This window comes from Canis lupus, chromosome 6, assembly GCF_048164855.1.
Source record: "Canis lupus baileyi chromosome 6, mCanLup2.hap1, whole genome shotgun sequence".
NCBI lineage: Eukaryota > Metazoa > Chordata > Mammalia > Carnivora > Canidae > Canis > Canis lupus.
Genome location: NC_132843.1, coordinates 13,687,172 through 13,712,987, shown reverse-complemented (window position 1 = coordinate 13,712,987; position 25,816 = coordinate 13,687,172). Strand labels below are relative to the sequence as shown.

General features: G+C 43.4%; 1 protein-coding gene across 1 annotated transcript; it reads left to right on the top strand.

Moving 5' to 3' along the window:
- The first annotated feature begins 985 nt into the window (after positions 1-985).
- On the top strand, positions 986-8,773 carry ADCYAP1 (adenylate cyclase activating polypeptide 1). Its single transcript, XM_072828961.1, has 5 exons — positions 986-1,625; positions 1,945-2,055; positions 4,247-4,378; positions 4,821-4,919; positions 6,086-8,773. Exons 2-5 carry the CDS (start codon positions 1,946-1,948, stop codon positions 6,273-6,275), a joined length of 531 nt encoding a protein of 176 aa, XP_072685062.1. The 5' UTR covers positions 986-1,625; position 1,945; the 3' UTR covers positions 6,276-8,773.
- Positions 8,774-25,816: the final 17,043 nt, after the last annotated feature.

The following is a 25,816-nucleotide window of genomic DNA, read 5'->3' as shown; positions in this document are numbered from 1 at the left end:
AAAACATATTTCTCACTCCCAAATTCTTAAAATTTCAATTTTTGTGGATAATACAATTTCACAACTTCAATCTTTAAAATCAGTAAGAGCCACAGAAAGTGTGAAGATATCCAAATAGGCCATCTAGAGATCTAAAAACCAAGACTAATAGGAAACAGAATGCCCTTTACTCAAATGTGGGCATGACTGTTCTCAGCATTAAGGGCATTCATGGACACTGCAAGGGGGGGAATGTATCTGAACAGCGGGGGAACTTGGACAGTGAATCGCCACATTAATACTCTTAGTGCCAAATCTTCAGATATAGAGGCTCTGGTGAAAAATTAAACCAATGGCAATTTTCAATGTGTGTAGTATCTGCGACCAGAGTTCAGCACTAAGAGCTTGGACAGCTCCACAGGCCATGCTCCGGAGGCAGCTTTAACTCTAATCAATCTACTCCTAGCCAGACTGTCAAAGACAGCCAGACTCATTAGCGATTTACTGAAAATCCTCCAAGACTTCCCTTTAAAAACAAAACGACTTCCACATTTAATTGTCTATCTAAAAGAACATACGTAAGAAATTAGGAGATCTAAATTAAATTTATTAATAGGAGAGCTTGATGGTGCTTAATTCCAGAGACCAGAGCTCTGATTGCTGGGGCTTGATGAAAAATAAAGAGAAATTGTAGGGCCATAATCAAAAACATGACTTTTGCCACCCTCGAAATTCTATGAATTCTTTACCCATCCCTGAAAAATGGGCAAAACTGAAAACCACCAAAATAATTGCACTTCTTAAAAATTGGATTGTATGAGTGAAAGGTGTTTATGAGAAGTCGATGACTCCGGATCTTATCATCCAAGAGGACAGCACAGAATAGTTAATATGTTCCTTGAGGGACTAGGATGCTGACGTCTTTTTCTGATACCCGATCATTACGTGACTGAAAAAAAAAAAAGGAAGTCATTCCATGAATAAAAATCGGAGCGCAACAGTGCAACAAAATATTCTGTACTTAAAGGCCATAGGCAGACAGATGTTGACAAGGAAGGCTCTTCTAAAACCACCTTCAGATAGATTTCTGCTAACTGCACATATAAATAGGAGCAGAGGGCCGGTCACCTCTGTAACCACCGGCAGCAGCAGCAGCAGAAGCCGCAGCTTCAGACGCAGTCAGAGGGACCTCAGAGCAGAGAAGGCGCTGCCGACTTGCACAACTGCCTGACCAGGCGGTTTCAACAGACACCAGCCGCCTCGGCCCTCTCTCTCTTCCTTCCTCTTCTTTTTTGATTTTCCCTCTTTTCCTTAATCACTTCTTTCTCCTGGTGGACTTAGACCACTTTATCTCCCACCCCCACTTTAGCTCCTCGCCTCCTCTTTCTTCCTTGTACATCTCTCTCCTCGCCCCCTTCTCTCGGTGTCACGCTTCCTCCTAGTTCTGTCCTCTCCAAACTTTTGAACAGAATACTGGCCTCAGCAAACAAGTCCTCCAGCTCCTCCTGCTGCTCCAGCTCTTTCCTGCGGCTTCTCAGACACTAACGCCAGACGGTGATGTCTCTTGGGTTGTGACTCCAGCGCAGAAACTTGGAGGAGCCTTTTGCCCGCCGTCCTACTTGGCAACAAACCCTCTCCGAGCAGCGGTAAGAGTTGAATGGTAAGGGGAAAAATATCTTACCAAACCAAAGGACTCTTTTGACTGCTGATTCTTTCACCAGCATCAGGGTACGAGTTAGCTTTCCTCGGACTAGGTCTGGCGAGTTATCGGGCACTGGGTATACACATACATATTTTTCCTAACTATAGCGAGAGGCGCCCACGGGCTATCATTAAGCGGTATTCAACACCGGGAGCCGGAGCTTCGCTCTGTCCCTCCCCCAGCTCGGAGAGTTTCTTGGGGTTGGAGGGTGAAAGGCCAGGGGCGTTCTGACAGCTGCGTGCCCTCTTTTCCCTCCTGCGCAGAATGACCATGTGTAGCGGAGCGAGGCTGGCCCTCCTGGTCTATGGGATAATAATGCACAGCAGCGTCTACTGCTCACCTGCCGCCGCAGGACTCCGGTTCCCTGGAATCAGGTAGGTGCTGGCCGCCCAGGCTGAGCTGAGGCTTGGCTTCCCCCAACACTTCCTCGTGGTCTTCCTCCTGCAGTTCCGCGGTCCTGGCTACGACCATCTCCCCACGGGCTCCCAGTACGCCGCTGTCAGCCGGGGTCGGGCCGCGGGTCCGGGGCCCTGGCCGGGTCTCCGTCTCCGCGCGAGGGCCAGGCAGGCGCCACTGCGGCTCAGCGCCCCTCCCCCAGCCCGCCGCAGCCAAGGGGCCGGGGTAGAGCCACCGAGCTTCAGCCTGCTGGAGAAACCTCCCCTCCCCCAGCCCCGCCCGCTGGAGGGGCAGGGCCGGGCCCCGAGCTTGACTTCTTTTCCTTATTCTTAGCTGAGTTAGAACTTCCTCTCTCCCGCAGTCAGGTTGGAGGGTTGAGCGTGAAGCTCCGTGGACTTTGCTTTGTTACAGCTTGTTCTGGACTATCGGGGCGGGGTCTTCCTCTCTCTCCTCTGATCTCCGTTTCACTTCAATTCGAATTGTTTCCCCTGGAAGAGCTTTCTTTCAAGTGATAGGTTTTCCATCTGCAATTTGAGTCTCAGACTGTTTTGGGGAGGGGGAGTGTTGGCCGGGTATAGTTGAGGAAAAGAGATTTGAGAGAAGGAAGAACAAGAATGAGTCTGGAAGGGAAGGGGAGAAACGGATGAAACGGATGCAGGGAAAGAGGAAGAGAAAGCAGGCAGGCAGGCAGGCAGGACCAGGACAATCCTGCCCGCCCGAGGCTGGAGTAACCGTGTTTTTGTTTTTTGGTTTTTTTTTTTCATAACTCTGGTTGTAATCAGTTGGCGCTGCTAGGTTCCTTACGCAGCCCCAATGTCCCGGGGCGGTCAGCTGGGGAGTGGACGCTCCGTTTGCAGCGCAGCTTCCGCGCCCCGCGGTGCACGCGGCTCCCTGCAGCTAGGAGCGCGCTTTCTGCCGGCAAAGCTGCTTCTCGCAGCCGCGCCCAAGAACCGTCGCCTTTAGGCGGGTCGCTGACCACTGATTTGGCCGGAGACATGGGTTCTGGCTTCCACATTAGGATTCCAGCATCGAGGCACGGGGCAGGGATGAGAGTTGCCAGAAAGACTCAGGGAATATGGGACGCCGGGTTATAGGGGAGGTGCGTCTCTAAGGAAGGGCCGGGTGTGGGGCGAACGGAAGGATGTGCTTCCCTCGTCTTTACCTCTCCAGGGATGGAGGAAAGGCAAGCAGGATAACGAAGTACGACTCTAAACCCTACTAGACAGCGCTGCTTGCCCTGACCGCGTTCCAAGTCTCTCCGGCGGCCCAAAGTGAGGGGGTTTTGTGTTTTAGCCCACCCCTCCCCGCCCTATGTCAAGGATTGAGGCGCTAGGCAAGGGCGACTTGGAGACTGCGGCGCTCCTCCGGGCTCTAGGACCTCTGTTGACCCATTCGCTTCCCGCCGCCCCAACATCGCTAACAGTTTAGCGCGAACTGTTTATTCGGCGGACTTAAAAGTCCTGTTTCACTCCCAGCAGTTTTCGAAGTCGCGTGTGCTTGGCACATCCCCCGGGCGCGTGGCACCAGAGTGCGCGGACCTGCCACAGAACGAGTGAGCCACAGCCAAACAGGCTAAGTTTAGGGGCATCTATTATTCATGTTCCTGCCAGATCCTCTCCCGCCCAAAATAGAAGTCGGAGGTTCTCCGTGACCTACATCTGCGCGGGGAAGGGCTCCCCTGGGCACGGAGGCTGGGTGGGGGTGGCTGCCGGAGTCGGCCGCCCCACACCCCACCCATCCACCGCCCTTCGGTTTCGCCCTGGGCCTCCCGCTCCGGGTCTTCGCGTTGGGCGGCGCCTGGTCTCTGAGGACCTTTCTTTTCCCGGCCCGAGGCTGTTTGGGGTGGGGCAGGCATCAGGCCCGTAGGGGGTAGTCCTTTCCCGCGGCCCGGTGTTCGGGGTCGGCGCTGACCTCTCGGCTTCCCAGGGTCCTGCAGGGCGACCCTTTATCCTCCAGAGGGGAAGGATCGGAGAGTGGCTTAGAGCGATGGGGAATATCTTCCGCCTTATCTCTACCCCCTCCCGCGCCCCGGAAGAAGTGGCAGTTCTCCGTGGCGGATCTTTAGAAAGAAGGACAATCCGTGCGTAGTGGCCCCTTTCTCCGGGTCCCGGCGGAGCCAGAGAGGGGACTCGTACTGACCGCTCCTTCTGCCCCCGGCTACCCTCGCAGGCCGGAGGAGGAGGCGTACGACGAGGACGGACACCCGCTGCAGGACTTCTACGACTCGGACCCTCCCGGCGCGGGGAGCCCCGCCTCCGCGCTGCGCGACGCCTACGCGCTCTACTACCCGGCGGAGACGAGGTACCCCCGCGCGGCCCCCGCGCCGGCCGGGACTGCGACGGCGGGAGGGGCGGGGGGGTGGCCCACCGAGCTGGTCGTTTTTCTTAGAAGCCCTCAAGCCTCTCTTCTCTCGGGCTGGTACCAGAGAGCGCGACAGAGTCAGCAGCGGGACGGGCTTTGTGGACAAGAGGGGGGCGTGGGACCTAGAGGTCTACGGCCCCGGCCAACCCCACGCCTGCCGTTCCTGGGGGGCAGCAGGAACGCTCCGTTCCCAGCAGGCAGTCGCGGGAGCATCACCAAAAAGTTCTGCGCGAGTTCTGTGCCCCCGGAGGGCGCGGGGGGCGGGGGGGGGGCTGTCAGCCTCCCGGAGCGCCGAGGCGCGGGCGTGCGCAGCTGGGATCCGGGGACAGCCTCCTGGGGACCGAGTCAGTGACCCCGGGCGCTCGCTTTGCCTCCCCGTTAGAGATGTCGCCCAAGGGATCCTTAACAAGGCCTACCGCAAAGTCCTGGACCAGCTGTCCGCCAGGAAATACCTGCAGACACTCGTGGCCAAGGGCCTGGGGTAAGAGTTCGCGCAGGAGTTAAGCGGCGTAGCGGGGCGCGCGCTGCGGGTGGGGGTGGTGGGGGTCCGCGAGCGCGCGGCGTGGGCGGTGCCGCTCCTGCGTCCGGGCGTGCGCGTGGGCTCGAGGGGGCGGCCGCGCCCCGGGTCTGCGCCGCCCGCCCGCCCGCCGCCGCCCGCCGGGGTCCGCATGTAGCCGCTCAAGTCGGGCGACGCCGTTCGGAGCGGCGAGAGGCAAGGAGAGGGCCGAGAAACCCTGGAGTTTGATCCGTTTTGAATTAAAAAAAACCAAACCAAACCAAACAAAAAACCCCCAAAGAGAAACCAAATAACCTCTTTCTCCCCCGCCCCCGAGTCATTGAAAACCTTGCAGCTTCGCGGGACGATTTGCTTTGATTTACTGTAAGCCTTTTTTTTTTTTCTTTTCCCTTAATCATTTCTTTTACTGTAAATTCAAGTCGAAACTAACAAATCCTCAAATGTGGGCAGTTAGGGAAACCGTTTTTGCGCGTGCCAGACAGACTCGGGGCACAGGGCTTACGTGGAACCTCTCTCCGCGGAAGGCAACGTTTTAATAAAGCTCAGGGGGAAACAGATTACATTTTTCGCAATGAATAATTCATGCGATGGAAAGTCTTGCCTGCAGCCTGTCGACTTACATTATTATCATCACGTTTTTCGACTTAGCGTGCGGAAGGGGAGGAGGGCCCTTGCCTGACCAGGGATTGCGGGATCGGTGTAAAACTTCCCGGGCCCCCGCCAGCGTGGCACGTGGGGTTATTTTCTTTGCACGTGGGGGCTGGGGATGGCGAGAGGAACAGTTAGGACAATTGAGCGCAAAAGCACGGATAGTCAAATCTCAACGGGCAGCATTTGGAGACAGGGTAGGCGTGCATCGCGAGCTCTGCGCCCGGGCCTCTTCCCGGGCCCCTTCTGGAAGGATTTGGTGCCAGGAAGCCCCGGGAGGGGAGGGCGGGATGAGGGTTTCCATCGCAGCCCCCCCCCCCCCCCCCCGCAGCTGCTTGCTGGCAGAGGAAGGCGGCGCGGTGGGCACGGAGACCCTGCCTCCCCCGAGGGCTCCCGCGTGGGTTGGGGCCCCTTTGCTCCCCGCTGCTATTGAACCTGTGTCTCCCGCCCCGACACCCTCTTCCCGACCCCTGTCCTTGCAGTGGCAACCTAGGCGGCGGCGCGGAGGACGACTCGGAGCCTCTCTCCAAGCGCCACTCAGACGGCATCTTCACGGACAGCTACAGCCGCTACAGGAAACAAATGGCTGTCAAGAAATACTTGGCGGCCGTCCTGGGGAAAAGGTATAAACAAAGGGTTAAAAACAAAGGACGCCGAATAGCGTATTTGTAGCGATGAGTTACCAGCCACCTTGTGTATACACAGTCCTGACACAATGAAAAGTCACTTTCCCAACTGACTGAACAGTCACCGCTCATGTGTTCTATCCAAACATGTATTTATGTATGAAGTAAAGCCATTAAATGAATATTTTGATAATAATATTGTTTTTTCTTTTTACAAAGCACTAGAGAATGCACAGAGATACTTTGTGGACCAATTATTGAGATATATATATATATACATTACAAATATATATATTAAGAATTATATATAGGTATAATAGACAGCAGTTCATACAAAGTGTGCACAAGGATTGAAAATTCGCCTGAGCTGTTTATGTTTTTATATAAAATAAATAGAAAAACAGACAATCATTGTTTTGAATATTACTCCTATTTTTGTAAAATGGAATTAAAAGGATAGTATTTTTATCCACGACAGGCCTGAAGATATTAATAATGACCATTTGCTACTGTACATAATGATGCCCTGCTCCAGGGAGATTTGGAGGTAATGATTTGGGAGAATTGCTGAAGGGCATTCTTTCCTCGTGAGTCTCTGGGGCAGGCTGCCACAGTCCCAGCTGAACCCAGCTAGGCACTGTCCCCCTTTGTCCCCCTCGCTGGGTGGCAATTCCAGTACTTCTGCTTTCTTTGATTCTACTTTTATGTGTACTTGTCTCTCTTCAGACTCTCAGCCCAGAAGGAAATTCTCCTGATAAAAACAACAGCTCAATCCAAATTGTGCTTCTCTCCAGAATTCACACCACTCCCTGGGGTAAATGTTGGGAAGGGGGACGTACAGAGAAGGGAGACTTGGGTAGAAATCTCCCTTCTCTGTACTTCCAGGAAACTCAGTGTCCCGAGGTTAGGGCAATTGGACCAGAGTGAAGGAAATGCAGGTATATTGGAAGAGGTAGAGCATAAGGCAGTCAGAGGAGGACCCCAGAGAGGGACCGGTTTGGAGCTGCCCCAGGTCTGGGATGCTGAGGGTAAGCCGAGTCCCACTGTAGGTCCTCTGCCTGACTGACTTTGGGCGCTGGATATTGGAAATGGATGCAAAGTACAATGTGTTTTTCTCCAGTGCTGTCAATGCTTCTCATCTCGTGATATGACCAGGATGCCTCCCTTTGAACCCGGCTCTGTAGGAGCCACTCGTTTGTTTTGTGATTCTCTGAACACTCTTTCCCACCCTCTTGCACTGTTGAAAGTACCGTTTACCATTTTTCATTCATTTTTCTTAAACCTGTGAATGCTACTTACTTTTTTTGTTGTTATGCAAGCACTTATTGTAAAGTTTAGGAACCCCTGTGTAGTTACCACTAAGTAATTATGGACTAAATATGAACCTTTTGTTTCTTGTTTATTGAGTTTGTAGGTAAAATGTATTTTTCTACATTATGGCTTATTGCTTAGTAAAATTTATTTCCTAAAACCAACCTTTGTCATATTAGAATGTGTAGTGTTCACATGTTGCTCAGTTTTACTAACCGATAAATCATTTAAACCTCATCTCCAAATGTATGAGTACTATCTTATATTTGTGGTCAAGAGTGAGGTAAGCAAGCTCCAACAGACCCCGACAACCTCCCCCTTGTATCCTTTCTTGGCTACAGAAAGCATGTCTGTCTGTTTCCTATCGGTTTCTTGAACCTGTGAATAATCTCTATAAACAAGAACCTTCACCCAGCAACCAGATCAAGCTACAACAGGCAAACCAGCCAAACTCCCAAAATTCAGGCACAAATTCTTTTGGAAAAAAAGAGAACAAGAAACGATTAAACATTAGCTTGTAAAGTTTAAAGGACCTTTCCTTTTCCTTTATGGATTTGATTCAGTATGAAGTCATAAATCAAAGAAAACAGAATTGGATTTGCATTCCCAAGCGGGATGGATGCTGCCAGGAGATCACATTGCAGTGAAAGCACAGAGGCATTCGATCTATGCCTGAGTCCTGTGTACGGGATCAATCTTTCTTTAATTCTGCAGTCTCCTCAGGCAATGTGACACGGGATGCAGTTTGCAGCTTTAGTGCCTTTCTTCGCCTTTTAAATCGCCACGAATCACAGATGGCTATTTAGTGGCCCTACAATGCTGCAACACATCGGCTTGCATTTTAGTCTTAATTATTTGTTTCTTGGGTAATGGGCAGAGTTTTCTGTATTTGTGTCAGCTGTTAGTGGTGAAATAGGGCTCTAGTTAACCTTTTATTTATGAAGTCTAATTTAGTGTTCCCGTGGCTAGTTGCAAGCATTTACAGAGATCACCCAGTTTAATCTTTTGTATACTTTTTAGAAATGCCAAGAGCCTTACTAACCTGGAGCAGATTTATGATATAGTGATAATTTAGGTAGATGTTAGTCTTGGAGCTCTTATTTTGTGTGCAACTGATTATAAAAACATCTTAACCAAGTATTATTACACACATGATATCTATAACTAGGACTTTGATAACTGTTATATAAAGTGTGTAAAATTTGTATGAATAAATTTTTGTAAACAATGCAACCTCGTCTAATGTTTGGAGAAAAAAAGACATTTAGGAAATAACTAAAATCTCTTAAAGGATTATATTTTCTTTAGCAACCATAGATCTTTCATGTCTGGACTATAAGCATCCATGTATTTTCATAAACTGTACTTTAATATCTGCTTGATGTGTTAACTGAATTCAACTAAAAATTTAAAGTAGCTACTCAGATGGAGATGGCTAAGAAGATATTAAGTTCATAAATAGGCATGGATGTTGGAACACTTATAGGATGCACAATTTAGATAAATTTCCATCCCCTAGTGTATATATACATTGCTCAGTATTCAGAAAGTTACTATTGATTGGTGGGAGATAATACCTGGGTATATGCTTCTAAAATACCAGTCTAACATGTTCTTTCACAAGTAACTCTGCAGACTAAATTGGTCTCCATAAAATTATGCATAAAAATGACTTAATCAGTCTTGGAGGTTTTAAAATATATTTGGAGATCTACAAACAACTATCTCTGATTAATGTGCTTTGAGTGGAAAGAAAAAGAACATGAGCAAGCAAAGAGTTAATTAAATACTTTAAAAGAAAATGTATTTTGAAAGCTAGGACAAAATGTGAACAGTCATTTGTGGATTCTTTGTTTTATTAATTGATATTAACAAACTTTAAAGTGAAGCCTTCATATGAAATTCCCATGAATTTCTCAGTTGTGTTAATTTTGGAGCCCTTGACGATTTCTGGGCTTAAAATATGTATTGAAAGTCATTTATAATAAATCAAATACCATTTAATTTAAATTGCCAGATTTTCATCCTAAAAATTAATGGATTCAATTAATAAATCAATAAATATGTCACAGTAGTATTAAAGAATGAGCAAAGATCAGCACGGATTCAAAAACTATCTTTAGAACTTAGCTCAGTATTTCAGGCCGCCCAGAATCATGTAGGGAGGAGCTTATGATCTAGAGATCTCATTTGTAGTAAATTTAAAAAATTAATAGAGTACAATTCATATTTATATTGAATTTTTTGAATAGGTTTTTACTTCTCCATCTTTAACTGCCTACAATGAGCTGCTGGTGTGGTAAATGGAAGAATGAAGAAAAATAATGTATTTGGTTGGGAGCTAATGACTTGTCAAGAAAGTAGAGATAAATTCCAGATTGGCTGACTTTAAGTGAAGTTCATGTATATAGCAACTCGGTATGTTCTCTTATGTGGGATAGATCAAATGATGATTTTTCGTTGGAAGGCTTGATATATTTAGATAGCCAAGAAGTGTGCCTTGTTGCTATTAGGGCTGGGAATATATTCATTCAATACAATAAATATTTATTGAACACCTAAAACCAGGCACATTGGTTGAGAGAGCTTAACTAACACCTGGGAGTTAAGGTAGTATTTTCCCAAAGAATATTCTTCTGCTACAAGATTGTTGTTAATAATGTAGATTGTGGGCCTCCACCAGAACAAGTAAATCTGCGTTTTAAATAAAAACCCAGATTAATAGGCCCTACTTTTTTTTTTTTTTTAAAGATTTTATTTATTTATGAGAGACAGAGAGAGAGAGAGGCAGAGACACAGGCAGAGGGAGAAGCAGGCTCCATGCAGGGAGCCCGATGTGGGACTTGGTCCCAGGACTCTGGGATCACACCCTGAGCAGAAAGAAGGCAGATGCTCAACCACTGAGCAGCCCAGGCATCCCAATGGGCCCTAAGTTTGAGACCACTTATGCCTTGTATGCCTACAAGTGTGCTGGGACTGGGTGGGTTTTTTTTCCATGTAAATAAGCGACAAGTCATGCTACCTGGACACAGTAATAAATATGTCAATAAGCTGTATGCTCCTAGGATGGACATTAGTTTCTTTGAAGAATTACAGTATTTCCTTTAGTTAGCATTATTTTACATGTATGTTCCAGTTGGATATCTCTATCAAAGGGGCTCCTGGAAGGAGAGTGATCCTATAAGTAGAGTCCAAAAAATCCAGTCACATGACTGAGAGATGAATGAAGTTCCTGAGAGAAACTGGACAGCTGGCTGGCAGTAATTCTGCAGATTCAGAAGTCAACTTCCGATTGTATCATATCCAGATTTGGCTTGAATGTATCCCCAGCTGTTTACAGTAGGATTTCAGTTGAATGTCCTGTTATGACCTCAGACTCAACCCTACTGTTCACGCTGTTACAAGATTGGGAACCAAGATCAAGTCTGAACTCTTCTCTTTCATTGCAACCTTTTTGATGAAGGGAGGTGCCTACTTCTCTTGTTGCTGCACTTTGGTTTATAACTGGTCAGCTCAGGGTAGTCGTTCTCACTGTTCCCCAATTCAATCCTTCCTCTTTATTTTTTTTTAATTTTTTTTAAAGATTTTATTTATTCATAGAGATGCAGAGAGAGAGAGAGAGGCAGAGACACAGGTAGAGGGAGAAGCAGGCTCCATGCAGAGAGCCTGACGTGGGACTCCAGGATCACGCCCTGGGCTGCAGGCAGCAGCTAAACCGCTGCGCCACCAGGGCTGCCCTCAATCCTTCCCCTTTAGAAGGACAGATTCACATCAGTCTTTGAAATGCTAATGCTCCTTTTCATCTCCCAACCATCTCTCTATGCCCCAATGTCTTTTCTTCCCTACCCAATCTAAATATTCTGTAAATTTAAACTCAAGCCCTCTTTTTCTAGGACTCTTCCTCAGCTTCTCAGAGTGACCATAGCTTCCTTCCTCCCATGTCCACCCTCGCACTGTTCTCCTGTGACCCTTACCATTTCTGATCTCTAATTTCACATAGCTCTGCTTTGTTTCTTAACTGTTTTATAAGTCCATAGCTTTCTAGATGACCCAGCTAGGTGACCTCCTGGAGACCATGTCCAGAGGCGTTGCGCCTTAATGCCAACATACTTCTGGGAACATTGTAAATACCTCTTTGAGTGACTGAGATAACTAGAGGGCTTATAGAATTTACCATGACATTTCCCCCTTACTTCAATAGGACAGCTACAAAGCGTATATAAGAAGTGAAATTAACTTACTAATTAAATGTTCATCATAAACCAAACCAGATCTCCCTCCGGGAAAAGTTACATAGAAAAGAATGCCAAATTCATTAGATGTGTTTCTTCCATAAGACAAAATGAACTTAAAATTCACATATAGGGAGTCTCTGGGTGGCTCAGTTGGTTGAGTGTCAGCCTTCGGCCCAGGCCTTGATTCAGGGGTCCTGGCGGTGGGTCTCCCTGCGCAGTGGGGAGCCCGCTTCTCCCTCTCCCTCTGCCATTCCCTGTGCTTATGCTTTCTGGTGCTCTCTCTCTGTCAAATAAATAAAAATCTTTTTTTTAATTTTTTTTTATTTATTTATGATAGTCACAGAGAGAGAGAGAGAGAGAGAGGCAGAGACATAGGCAGGGGGAGAAGCAGGCTCCATGCACTGGGAGCCCGACGTGGGACTCAATCCCGGGTCTCCAGGGATTTGATCCCGGGTCTCCAGGATTGCGCCCTGGGCCAAAGGCAGGCGCTAAACCGCTGCACCACCCAGGGATCCCCAATAAATAAAAATCTTTAAAAAAATTCACATATAGGCAGAAGTCCGCAATAGACTCAAGCTCTAGGCCTTTATTTTTCCATTCTGATAAACAAAAGGATTGCATTTTCATACTAAAAAGAATTTACCTTGTGCCTCAAGATAGTAATACCTTTTCCTAGAATAAAGGAAAAAGGGATTTCTTGAGACATAGACTGGGAACTGGACTGCTCTTAAAAATGATAATTTACAGAGTATAGAGTAGTTTTCTGCAGCTGCCAAACTTCTCCCATCAACAGTGATTTGAACATAAAGCTCATAGACAGGAAGGAAAGAGGACATAATGAAAAATATTTTTTAACAACAATGGAACATTATAGTAGGTGGTATTATCTGGTCTAAATTTATTTTCTTCTTGGCTATATCTTTGCTACATATTACAGAATTCTAATTCAGGAAGGAATAGTACCTATAAACCTAAAAGAAAATAGTATGAAATGTACCTGTGCACATTTCCCTTTCTCTTATTAACTACCCTGATCCTGATTTTTGCTCTACTGACCACATGTCCCTCTTGGCTTTTATGGGACACTAGCTCCACTTCTAGATATAACTAATCAGGATAATTGTACTCCTGACCACAGTTCAGGGCTTCGCGTGTGATCTATTTTAGGATAGTGAGATAGCAGAATAATTTTTTTTTCCTGGAATTTTTGCTGGAATTTTTCTTCTGAGAAAGAAGTTTCTACTTCCCTTCTGAGTGGTGTAGTATGTAACGTGATACACCATATAAAGAGCCAGCCTCACAGTGGAGATGATACCATGAAAGAGAAGAGTGACTAGAAGAAACATGTCCTTGACAGCATCATTGAGCCCTTGAATCAAACCAACACTTAAGCCTGAACTACTCCTTGACTGTTCTTGTTAAATAAGCCAGTTAATCCCCTTCATTTGTAAGCCGGTTTTTTGATTTGTTTTTTTTTTTTTTTGTAATATCGGTTAGGACTTGTGTTCCAAGTAATGGAAAACCCAACTCAAGCTGGCTCAATATCTTCTTCAGAACTCAGGAGAGGGTGTAAAACTGGTCTGCAGAAGTGCTAGCCAACAGGAAGCGTTAGGAATGCCAGAGCCTCAAGGTTCCAAAGACTTCACATTCTCTGCTAAAATTCCATTTTAATGTTTTAATATTTAAAAATTACAAAATGCCTAAAAGTGAACCCTAGTAACTTTTTTTTTTCTGACTATAGTAAGAACTATCCTTTGAGGAGGCCTCTCCATCCTATGCTACCGACTATGTTACTTTGTTGAACCACTAATGCCATAGAAGTACTCTACTCAGAAATTACGTAAGAGCTCTGCACTCTGAGTATAAACTATCCTATCATTGTTGCCATTGCCTATACCTGTGAAACTTGTGATAGAATTCAGCAGAGAGCCACTTTGGAAGACAGTTTGGCTCTCTTACAAACTAAACATACTCTTACTGTAAGATCCAGCAATTGGGCTGGATTTAGGTCCACACAAAAACCTATCCATGGATGTTTAGAGCAGTTTTGTTCATAATTGCCAAAATTTGGAAGAACCAAGATTTCCTTCAGTAGGTGAATGGATAAATAAACTATGGTACATCCAGGCGATGGAATAATCACTATTAGAAATAAATGGACTATCAAGCCGTGAAGAGATATGGACAAAACTTAAAGGCATATTACTATGTGAAAGAAGCCGATCTGAAAAGGCTTCAAAGTGTATGATTCCAACTATATGCCATTCTGGAAAAGGCAAAACTATGAAGACAGTAAAATGATCAGTAGTTGCCAGGAATGGCAGGTGGGATTGGGGATGGGGGGGGTAAGGACAGGAGAATTGAATAAGCAAAGAACAGGGTGGTGTTTTAGCGTGGTGAAAAAAACTCTGTATGTTATGATATGGATTATAATGGATATACTATTATACTTTTGTCCAAACCCATAGAGTGTGTCCAAACACAAAGAGTTGCCTTAAGGTGAACTTTGGGCTTTGGGTGATTATGATGTGTCAAAGTAGACCATTCTTTATTTTTTTTTTTTTTAAGATTTTATTTATTCATGAGAGACACAGAAAGAGAGGCAGAGACCTAGGCAGAGGGAGAAGCAGGCTCCCCCACAGGGAATCTGATGCGGGATTTGATCCGAGAACCTGGGATCACGCCCTGAGCCGAAGGCAGACGTTCAACCGCTGAGCCACTCAGGTGTCCCAAGGTAGACCATTCTTGGTAAAAAATGTACCATTCTGGTGAGTAATATTGATAATGGGAGAGGCTACGCATATAGGGGTAGGATGGGTTTGTGTATAAGGGTAAGATGTACACAGGAGATCTCTATACCTTCTTCTCAATTTTTTAAAAAGATTTTTATTTTATAAAAGAAAAAATATTTTATTGTATTATTTATTCATGAGAGATACACAGAGAGAGGCAGAGACACAGGCAGAGGGAGAAGCAGGCTCCATGCAGGGAGCCTCATGCGGGACTTAATCCCTGGTCTCCAGGATCAGGTCCGGGGCTGAGCCACCCAGGGATCTCCATCTTCTTCTCGATTTTTTTTTCTTTCTTTCTTTTTTTTTTTTTCTCAATTTTTAAAAAAGATTTTAATTAATTAATTAATTTATTTATTTATGAGCAAGAGAGAAAGCAAGCACAAGCAGTGGGGAAAGTGGAGAGAGAGAGAGAGAGAGAGAGAAAGAGAGAGAAGCAGACTCTGCTGAGCAGGGAACATGATGAGAGGCTCCATCTCAGGACCTGGGTGGGATTATGACCTGAGTTGAAGGCAGACGCTTAACTGACTGAGTCACCCAGGCTCCCCTCTTCGTCTCAATTTTGTTGTAAACCTAAAGCTGCTGTAAAAAACAAAGTCTAAAAAAAAAAGAGACAAAACTCAATAGAGATTCACTCCAAGTTTTCTGACATCGTATCCGTCATTTTCCTAGGTTACCTGCCTCTTTCTCCCTTTACTATTTCCTCACTCACCTTAGATCAGTTTAATGACCCTCCCTGGGCCCTTAATGCTTCCATTCTCTGATCATTTCTTCTATGCTCACTTCTCAAACTCAGATCAACCCAACCATGTGTTTTCTCCTGTTTGCTGAGAGCTATTGGAAAAATCTTGCATCTGTTTTGATCCAGTTCTGCTTATAAATTTATGATTACCTATGTCTGTTGAATCTATAATGCATTCACTTCTAATTAGTTCTTTTTTTCATTTCCTATACTTGTTTTTTTTTAAATTTTTCAAGATCCTCAGTTCATCTTCCCCTCTAACTTCATCGTTAACTTTGCCTCCCACTTTGTAAAGACAAAGAAAAATGAAACTCTCTCAGTTTCTTTCCCTTTACCACCAAATGTATTTTCAATTCTCAATTTCATATCTCAGTTTCTTGCCATCTGTATGTCCTCTAAAATTTTACTTAAATTTCTTCGTATTCAATTGTCCCATATTTTCTGAAACCAGTACCTCTGCAGTCCTGTTCTGTGTTATCTAGCATCTTCTTCATTCTTGAAACTTTCTTTTCACTTGGTTGGAGTCCAAAATCTTTGGATGGCCTCAAGTTTTGTCTTTCCTTTTTTCTTCTAGGACTATACTTTTTCCGTGGAAGAGCTCATCTGATGGTCTGATGACTCCCAATTCCATAGTTCTTGTGAGTGAATTCAAATGTCCAGTTGACATATTCACTGCCTAGCCAGTGGGTACCTCAAGCTCAATATGTTCCCATGAAATCATTATCCACATTTATTCCTCTTCTCTGTTTCTGGCATCTTTATCAGAGTATTTTCTTTCCTTTTCTCCTCTTTACTTCATTTGTTTAATTGGCCTCTCAGTCTTATGAATTTTCCAATCCTATTTTCTGCAGAGCAGCACCACATTACACAATCTTTTGCTGTTTTTGCAATAGCCTCCTAACACTTTGTTTCTAGTTACTCCTTCCTAGTCATTCTCCTCTGTCTCCAGAATGATCTATCCAAAACAAGACCCTGGTCACATTACTTCCCTATGCAGGCTTAAAAATTTTTTATGACTTCCCATAGCCTATTGGTTGGAGTCCAAAATCTTTGGACTGTTGTTAATAATTCCCCTCCCCCCAATCTATCTTTCTCTTCTCATCTATCATCTTCTATTTATGGATCCTTCTCTCTTGAATGCATTTCTATTCTATTATTATTATTATTATTATTATTATTATTATTATTATGAAACGCTACTAATCTTTCAGGGAAAGACCAGCTCTTTTTTCTGTTTTCCTGCTGCATTTTGTCATACTACTAGTTTGGTATTTAAGTGCACACATGTCTTTTGCTGATAGGTTGAGAACCCAACGACCATAATTATTCAAAATCCAATCCTTAGGGCCTGTAGTTTCTGGCACATAATGGGCACTCAATCACTTTGTTGACTTGGAATTAATCCTGTGAAAGTTGGTGAACAATTATTCTCCATATAGACAACAGGAAAAAATAAGTTATAACATGAAGGATTTTGGTTAGATATTAGGAAGGATTTGGGCAGCAACAAATGTCTTTTGAATGAGGAGTCAAAGTTTACTCCTCTGAATGCCCAAAGTGTCTCTGGGCTGAAGTTGTCTGAGTTCTGTAGGACTATTTTCCTCTGCTTTTCTTTTCTTCTGGTCCAAGTAGATGATAAATCTTATGCTCTTCGGTGACAGATGGGAACAGTAAACAGAACTTGCACATAGTGGGTGCTCATTAAAGTTGTAGATTGGTTAAATGAAGAACTTGTTTTCTAAGAAAACGGAGGCCACCAATTTAGAGCCCAGTTCTTTGTAGTTGCTCAAAAGTCCGAAGTGTATTTGACCTTGTGTGTCTCCAAAATTTAAGCTTTAATAAGATATGGGGAAAAAAAGAAAGAAAGCATTCAAATAATAGACATGAGACTTCCTTAAGTGGTTGGGAATTTTCCATCTTGCTTATAGATGCAGATGTTCTTGGATGATCCCCTGCTAAGATCTCTTCTGGCTATTCCACTTACAGTGTAAACAGGGATCATCAGAGGAAGACAGTCTGACTTCTTTACTGTCATATACTTTCTTGCTTGTGGAAACCAGATGCTTGGTCCTACAGTGAGCTGGGGAAATGAATGATGCTTTTTAGCATTAATTAGATGGAAGTGATCTTGGAATTGTGATTTTTCAAGGGGCACATCTTGCTCATATAGCATTCATAATTATGGAAGGAGCTGAAGATCCCATTTGCAGATTCTATGTTCTGATCATGAGATTATTTATTGTGCTTCAATTAGAGAGAGGGAAGGAGAAGAAACAAAAATGTGAACCAATTCAATTTGCTGATTACTAGACATCCTGGTAGAAAGGCTGGTGAGAAGGATATTGAAACTGCTGAAGGAGGACTTCTAGATTCCCATAAATCTAATCAGTACCTGATAATAGGGAGAGGTCCTGCTTTTCTTACTAGGACCTTTGTTTGAGAGGTAATAAGGAAGAATGCCTTTTTTTTTTTTTTAAAGCAGTTTAAAGGTAACAATTCCATTTTAATGAGTAGCTTATGTCCCTGTATTATGGTGACTGTCATTCTATCATAGGAGGGAAAAAATAAACAAATTTATGCAGTAAGGGTTTGTCTAACTATACCTTGAGGTAACTAATTTGTAGTCATTCTTAGCAGTTTATCTCTGTGTAAACTAGAGTCATTTAGACTTTAGGCTTAGTTTCGCTTTTCATTCAAGTGATCTAAAAACTGTAGGCAATTTGATCACCCACCCAGTTGTTACAAGAATATTTGACTCAAGTCTCCAAAAGTGTCTATTCTTTCTGGTTCCTTTAAATGACCCTGAAGAAATCCTTCAGAGAATGGGGCTGGACACTTGGTTAAAATGAGTACTTGGACACCTACATATTTTATCATTACTATGATAAGCACAAAGGATCCATTTTTAGTAGAGGATATCAGAAGATATCAGGCTGGAGGAGATTTGATGAGCATGATTTCCAGGCCTTCCAGGTCCTCGGGGATATGTTGGGAGGGTGGCCTTGGTCATTTGCTTGTTCAGGGGTAGGTGTTGTCAGGCAAAGGGAAGACCAAAGTTATAGATTTCAAGATCTCTTTGACTCCCACCCAACTATAGTACCCCATACTCCAGCTTAATTACTTTATATGGTTACAAAAGCTACCTTTAGCAAGCTACCTGTGTCTGATATCCTAATATTTTCTTATTTTACAACCCTTTAATCCCTGTACACAGACTATACAATAATGATTGGACATCACCAGTTTCCAGGCACATGGAATGAAGTATGTGAGGATGACCAGTCTGAAGAGATAATCAGTTCTGAGCAGGGCCAGCTACATACTATGTGGGGCCTAGACAAAATGAAAATGTGGAGTCCTTTCTAAAAAAATTATTAATAATTTCTAGGCAACAGCAGCAGAGTATTAAACCAAGTGCAAGCCTGTTCTGAGCCCAGGGTCCAATGTGATTATATAGATTGTAAGGTCATAAAAGTGGCCTTGGTTCTAGATCTAGGCATATGAACATAGTAGCCTTTCTAGAGCCTACCCCAGAACCCTGTCTTTATTTGTTCTTTTTTTTTTTTTAAGATTTTATTTATTTATTCATGAGAGACACACACACACACAGAGGCAGAGACACAGGCAAAGGGAGAAGCAGGCTCCGTGCAGGAAGCTTGATGCAGGACTCGATCCCGGAATCCCGGGATCATGCCCTGAGCCAAAGGCAGAAGCTCAACCCCTGAGCCACCCAGGCATCCCTTTATTTGTTCTTAAATGCTCTATTCTTATTGTGGCATATGCGTTTGTCATTTTGATATGCTTATAATTTTATTGTCAGTTCAGTTTGGCATTTACAGTGAAGTAGAGGGGAATAGATTTTTTAATTGTGATGAAAAAACACATGGGATCTATCCTCTTAAATTTTTAAGTGTACAGTGCAGTATTGCTTACTATAAACACAAAGCTGTATAGCATATCTCTAGAACCTTTTCATTTTGCATATTTGAAACACTATACCCATTGAACAATGATTCCCACTTGTCCCTCACACCAGCCCCAGAGCAACCACCGTTCCACTCTTTGATTTGGTGAGTTTGACTTTTTTTTAGATAGCTCATATAAATAGAATCATGCAGTATTTGTCCTTCTCTGATTGGCGTATTCATTTAGTATTATGTCCTCAAAGTTCATATATGTAGCAAATGACAGGATTTCCTTTTTTAATGATGGAATTATAGTCCAAAGTGTATGTATGTATCCAATTTTCTTTATTTCTTAATCCATCATTGGAAATTTAGGTTGTTTCCACCTCTTGGCTATTTTGAATAACATTGTAATGAACATAGGAGTACAAATACCTCATTGTGTTTTAATTGGCCTAAATATCATTAATAAAGAAGAGTACAAAAAAAAGAAGAGTACATTCTGTTTTTTAAAGATTTTATTTATTTATTCATGAGATTTTATTTTATATAATATAAATGTTATTATTTATTCATGAGAGACACAGAGAGAGGGGCAGAGGCAGAAGCAGGCTCCCTATGGGGATCCCAACGTGGGACTCAATCCCTGAGCTGAAGGCAGACGCTCAACCACTGAGCCAACCAGGTGTCCCAATAACAGTACATTCTTTTGGAAACAGAGTTCACCTATTAAAATGGATAGAATAGAATAATTTTATTGGTTTTGCAGGCTACTCTCTATTGAAATGACCACCTTATGTTACCCAGCTGGCAGTGCAGGCATCAAGCTAACATTCCAGGAAACCAGACTCATTCTGGTTCTGGGAGAATGTGAAATGGTCCAGGCCCCATCGATGCAGAGAATGGGGCACATGGTGCTACCTCATCAGCCTCCATAGGGCTGCATTTCATCAGCAGAGTAGAAAGATACCACTCTGAAAAGGATGCTGTGAGACTGAGTAAATATTTGCCATAGGGCCTCAGTCCTCGGGCACAGAGGCCTGGGATACTCAGCTGGGAGGACGTCTCTATTAAAAGCTAAATCTTGAGTTTCAGGTGCTAGCAATGCCTCCAGCATCATCATCCAGGTCTTTGCTGACTCTGGAATCTGTTTTCTTGTTTGCCTGAATCTTAGTTGATTAGATTCCTGATTAGAATGTTTCTGGGTCTTTTACTTACACAATCTTGTTTTGCTTCAGGGAGAAAAATGAGAGAGTTCAGGTTGCAGCAGTTCCCCTTTGTGAGGAACAAATAGCTTGGTGAAATATGCAAGTGGAAAGGGAAAATGAGAGAACAGGCTAAGTGAATGCTAGTCCAACCATGACAGATCTAACAAGCTCTGGGTACTTCTGGCATTCTCAGTTATGGTCACTTTGCTGATCAAACCTGTGAGCTGGTGAACGAGGATAATGCTTCCTTTTATAGAGACAGACCAGAGCGTATAAATCATCTACAAATGCTGTTAGGCTATTCGTACCTATCGAGGCTTCATTGAGCACCTATATATACTATGAATTCCTTCTTGTGTGGCAATGAACATTCCTTATGTTCTAAAAAACTGTGACTCTCCAATCCTCTGTGATAATGAGGAGTGGCTACTATTACCGTATTTTAAACTTGTGAGCTGCTGTGGCTCTCTCCTCTCGAGCAGTGTTGCTGAGGAAGAGTCAGGATAGAGTTATGTGCAGGAGTACTCAACACAGACCTCTCGGATACTGCTGAGGAGGAAGGGCATGGTCCCCGGGAAGTGGCAACAAGGAGAAAGCACGTTTGATGAATCAGCAAGGCAGTTCTGTTATTTATTAGTGATATTGGGGCATGAACATGACACTGGCTCTTATTTTGTGATCTTTTTCAGGAGCTAGGAAACCAGGCTTTTATTGGTCTATTCCTTAGAGTATCCAGGGTACTGTGTTTTGGTCTTCACATTTTAAGGTGTGTATAATAAAACTGGAAAGGGACCACAGATGAGCAATGGAGTTGATTAAAGCATGAAAAATAGGACTTACACTTAATGAAGAGGTATCAAAGGAGTTGTGGCTGTTTTACTGGAGAGGAGATATGGAAGCGATTCTTAGTAGGCTTTGAAGTATTAAATATATGTTTAAATGGCACTGATTCTCTCTTTTTGAGTGGACCTAAGAAAGCTAGTGGAAAAACATTTAAGTTAGATTCAAAAGAACACCTTAAAAGGAAAGATGACTGAACAAGGGAATGAGTCTCTTAAGAAAATTGAAGAATGCTTTTTTTTTCTTGTTCATGGATAGGCTAGATGACCAGATGGCTTAGATAGTAGAGACTTCTCCCAGAATCTGTATTCCCTGGTCTCAGATCTTCCTCTGACCCCACAAGAAAATGTTAGCAACATTCTGTCTTGGATGAGAGGGGTTGGGATACCTTCCTTACCGATCTTAATATTTGCCTCCCTCCTAAGTTTCTCCTTTATCCATTTGCCTTGTGTTTCCAGGGACACTGGCTCCCCTGATATAGTGGAGTAGCCTGTTGACTATTGCCAGGGAATTTGGGTCAGTTCTGACCCAAGCAGAAACCGAATAATGCAGTATAACCACATCTGTGCTTTGGAGGGGACAGAGTCCCCCGCTGACTAGCCTGACACATGTAGGTAGAAAGATGTAACAAGAAGACTTGGTGGATTTTGAAGACCATAGTTTGCAGCCTGGTTCTGCCATTTACCAGTTGAGTGGCCATGAATGAGTGACTCGGTCACTGAATTTCACATTCTTTCTTTATAAAATGAGAATGAACATAACAATACCTACTTCACTGGGATTTTATGAGATTCAAATGACACGAGAAAGTTCTCTGTATATTATGGATTCTCATGAAGCACTCAGCCTTGGTCACTGGCCAGGGTTGGCTTTTTGCTGACACTCACGTGGCTTCTGGTGTCCCTATTATTCTTTGCTACCTGCTCCTTTGTGCTGAGACCTTCGTGTAGCTGCTGGACTATCCAGGTTTCTGACTTCCCCCTCCCAAGCAATATTTGGGGCTTCTCAAGTCTCTGTATGCAGTCTTCCTTTTCCTCATTCTTTCAGAATCCTAATCTCAAAGAGATGACAATAGTGGGTGGTAATGGGTTGATCAGATAAACTAACTTCTCCATTCGCTCAGATTTTAAATGTGTAACCTTTGTGAGCTAACATGTTGTTCTACTCCAAGCAAAATACCTGTGTTTTTAAGAAGATCTGTAAAGACTGAAGGTCATGCTGGTGATAACTGGAACCTCAGCCTTCTGACAAGCCTGTGGGGAAGTATTTCTCGTAGAGGGACCCCATTAATCCCCAAGTTACACTATGAATGGCATTACCTAAGAAGCCAGGGACAGGGTCTCCCTCCCTAACAGGCGTACTTACACAATCACATAGCCTCTCTGAGAACAGTCAATTCGGAGGTCAGGCTGGGGGCAAGTCAGAGAGCTAAAATCAGAACACTTGTCAGTAAAATAATGCTATCTCTTAAAATAGCTCAAGGATGTTTCCGTGCAAGGTGCTTTCTGTGGATATTTGCATATATATTGTATTAATATTATATATAAATATAAAATCTATGTCTATGCATAAGGTGTATCTTTAGCTACAGCATGTATAAAAACACATATTTAAGCACATGCCCAAATATAAGTCATGAAACAAAAATGATTGAACTCACATAAGTTATAATATTTATGTCCTAAGGATGGCTAAACTTAGCTACAACATCTAATTTGCAGTGACGTCTTTCTTTAACAAGTTTTATAAGAGGGATGATTTAAGTCAAGGAAGAACAGTGACTCATTCACATGGTGGGCCAGTGGCTGAGCTAAGTTTAGAATAGAAGGAATGCTAGGATCTTCTGGGGCTTAGAGTTTTACTGTGAAGTCATTCTGCTCTTCCACACTTTCTTTTATCATTCATTTAGGTAAAACTAGGAGCCTGTAATGCAATAGCAAAATTCTCATTTTCCGTATTTAATTAGTTCACTTAATATAGCTCTCTGTTTTAGGTTCTATTTTGGGACATCATTTTAAATAGTTTCGGTTTGGTTTGGTTGTTTTGCAGTTCGTGGTAGGTACTACCAAGTTGATTTCTACTTTTAAATTGTGACAAAGGTGAAGACCTCCAACAATTAGATGTGGCAATGGGGAGACAATTGGGAAGTATAAGAAATTTTTTTGCCCGCCAAAGGGAGGAGTCAGTGATTTGAATAATACGTTATCCACAGTCATTCAAAAACCTTTCATTGACTAGATGAGCTGGGTTCAAGGGCCAGAAGGGAGAGAAATTAACCTCAAGGAGCTGACATTATTCTGGGAGGAGGATGGAAATGCAAATAATCGTCACGCAGAGAGAGAAATCTAATAGGAGAGGTGTAGATAAAAACCTTACTGTGGGAACAGGGAGGACGATCGAAGCTGGAAGGGCAGGGGTGGCTATTCTGGGTGATCACTGACAGGGGCCAAGGCTCTGGAATTGGTGTGTGTAGAGCAGTGTGTAGAGTGTGGTCTATGTGCAGCAAGGCCTAAGTGAGTCTCCTTTGGATTTTAGTAGTTGGAGCCATTTAAATGCTGAAAGGTTGCCTCCAACTGAAGTTGCTCTGTGGGAGGCTGAATGGTGTTGCAGAGGGAGGGAATGTGGAGTTCATGACCTTTTAAGATTCTTAAATTTCTCTTTAAATGATTCTTAAGATTTCCAAAAAGGGTTCAAATGCTCTTTCTCCTGGCAAGGTGAAGGATAGGTCAAGACTTGTGACCTATATGCCTTATGCATATTTCAAAATATGCCTTATAGCAGGCATTGGTGGTATAGTGATGAGCATAGCTGCCTTTCAGAATATGCCTTTTACTGAAGGAGAGCAGAATATGCCACCCTAAAATAGGCCACTTTGGCATATTGATTATTTTGAAGTCAAGTTACTTAAGAAACAGCTAGTACAAGAAAGGTACTCTGATCTCCTTTGTCCCCCTGAAAGAAGGAAATCAATCTTCCATGTGAAAGATACCACCCTGTAGCAGGAGGGTAGAAGGCGTCCTTAACACCAGAGATGGGGAAGTCAGGGCTGAGAAGGCTGTGTAAATAAATCTTGTTACTTCTTCACTAATCTGCTACCCTAAGCCAAAATTCCTTTGTCTTGTCAGTTCTTCACAAATTTTGCTTTTTTGTCTAAAATGTATAAAAGCTGCTTGCTTTGGTCACTTCTTTGAATGCCATATTTTTATGGGTAAATTAAATTTGTGTATATCTTGTTATTCTGTCCTATGTCAATTTAATTTTATTTTTTTTCTCACTCAATTTAATTTTTAGACCAGTCAAAGAACTGAGAAGGGAAGACAGGAAAAGTTTTCTTACCCTCTAATATACCATGGTGTAGGGCAGTGGTTCTCAAACTTGACTGCACTTTTACAATCTTAATGCCTGGGCTATGATCTAGACCAATTAATCAGAATATTGGGGTAGAGGAAAACCCAGACATTAGCATTTTTAAGGTTCTCCAAGTGATGCCAATGTACAGCCAACATTGGTCATCAGTGGTGCAAGGTAAAGTGTGGTCCCTGGACCATCAGCCTCAGTATTACTTGGAACTTGTTAGAAATGCCAGTGCCCTGTTCCCACCTGAGATGTACTGAATCAGAACTCTGGAGATAGGGCCCACCTATTTGTGGTTTAACAAACTCTCCAGCTAAGCATGCTAAAATTCAATAATCATTAGTCTGAAGAGAGTGCCTTTTCCAGGAATTTCACTTCCTTAATTGACTCAGCAACTCCATGCTTCACAGATTTTCTACCTGTGACTGACTGTTGCTACCATTACCTGGCCACAAAAAGCTTATTTTCCTGGCTTCTTGCTCTGAATAGGAGTCAACAGTTCCTTACTTGTTCCACCTTATCAGATTGGAATTTTCAGAAGAATCTTTACTGAGGAAAAGCAAAAGGGAACAAATAATATTCAGAAGCATAAAAGTCATTGATTAGTATATGGATAACTAAAAGTTCAGCGAAGTCTATTCACTTATTTAACATCTATCTGCACTGAATATCAGAGACAAAGATAAATTAGAAATGTCTCTAAGGTGAAGAGGCTCAGGGTTCTAGGGAAGGACAAATATGCAAATAAACATGTGTAATGAAGTATGACAGATGCCATCATAGAAATCTGGTCTTCTTCATGGGACTCATCAACAGAAGAGGGGCCAGGTTTTGTGGGACCCAAAGAATACAAAATTATGAAAAAAAAATTGGGTGCAGGCCTTGAAATTCAGTCTGAAACTGCAGCTTCATTAGCCTGCTGGTAAACATGTCTTTCCTTATCACAGATTAGGTGATAGCCTCTTCCAGCCAGGACCTGTGTTAATTTTTCTCAGTGACATATCCTTTGGATAGCCCAGTGCCTGGCACTTAGTAGGGACTCAGTAACTTTGTGTTGAAAGAAAGAAAGAATGAATCTATGAGACAAACTAGTTCTGTCTTTACCCAGCCTAAGAAACCCCCACTGCAATGACTTTGGTTTGACCTTAGTCCTGAGGAAGGCCTGGAGATATCTCTGTTGCCATAACTTACCCTTCCCTCTCA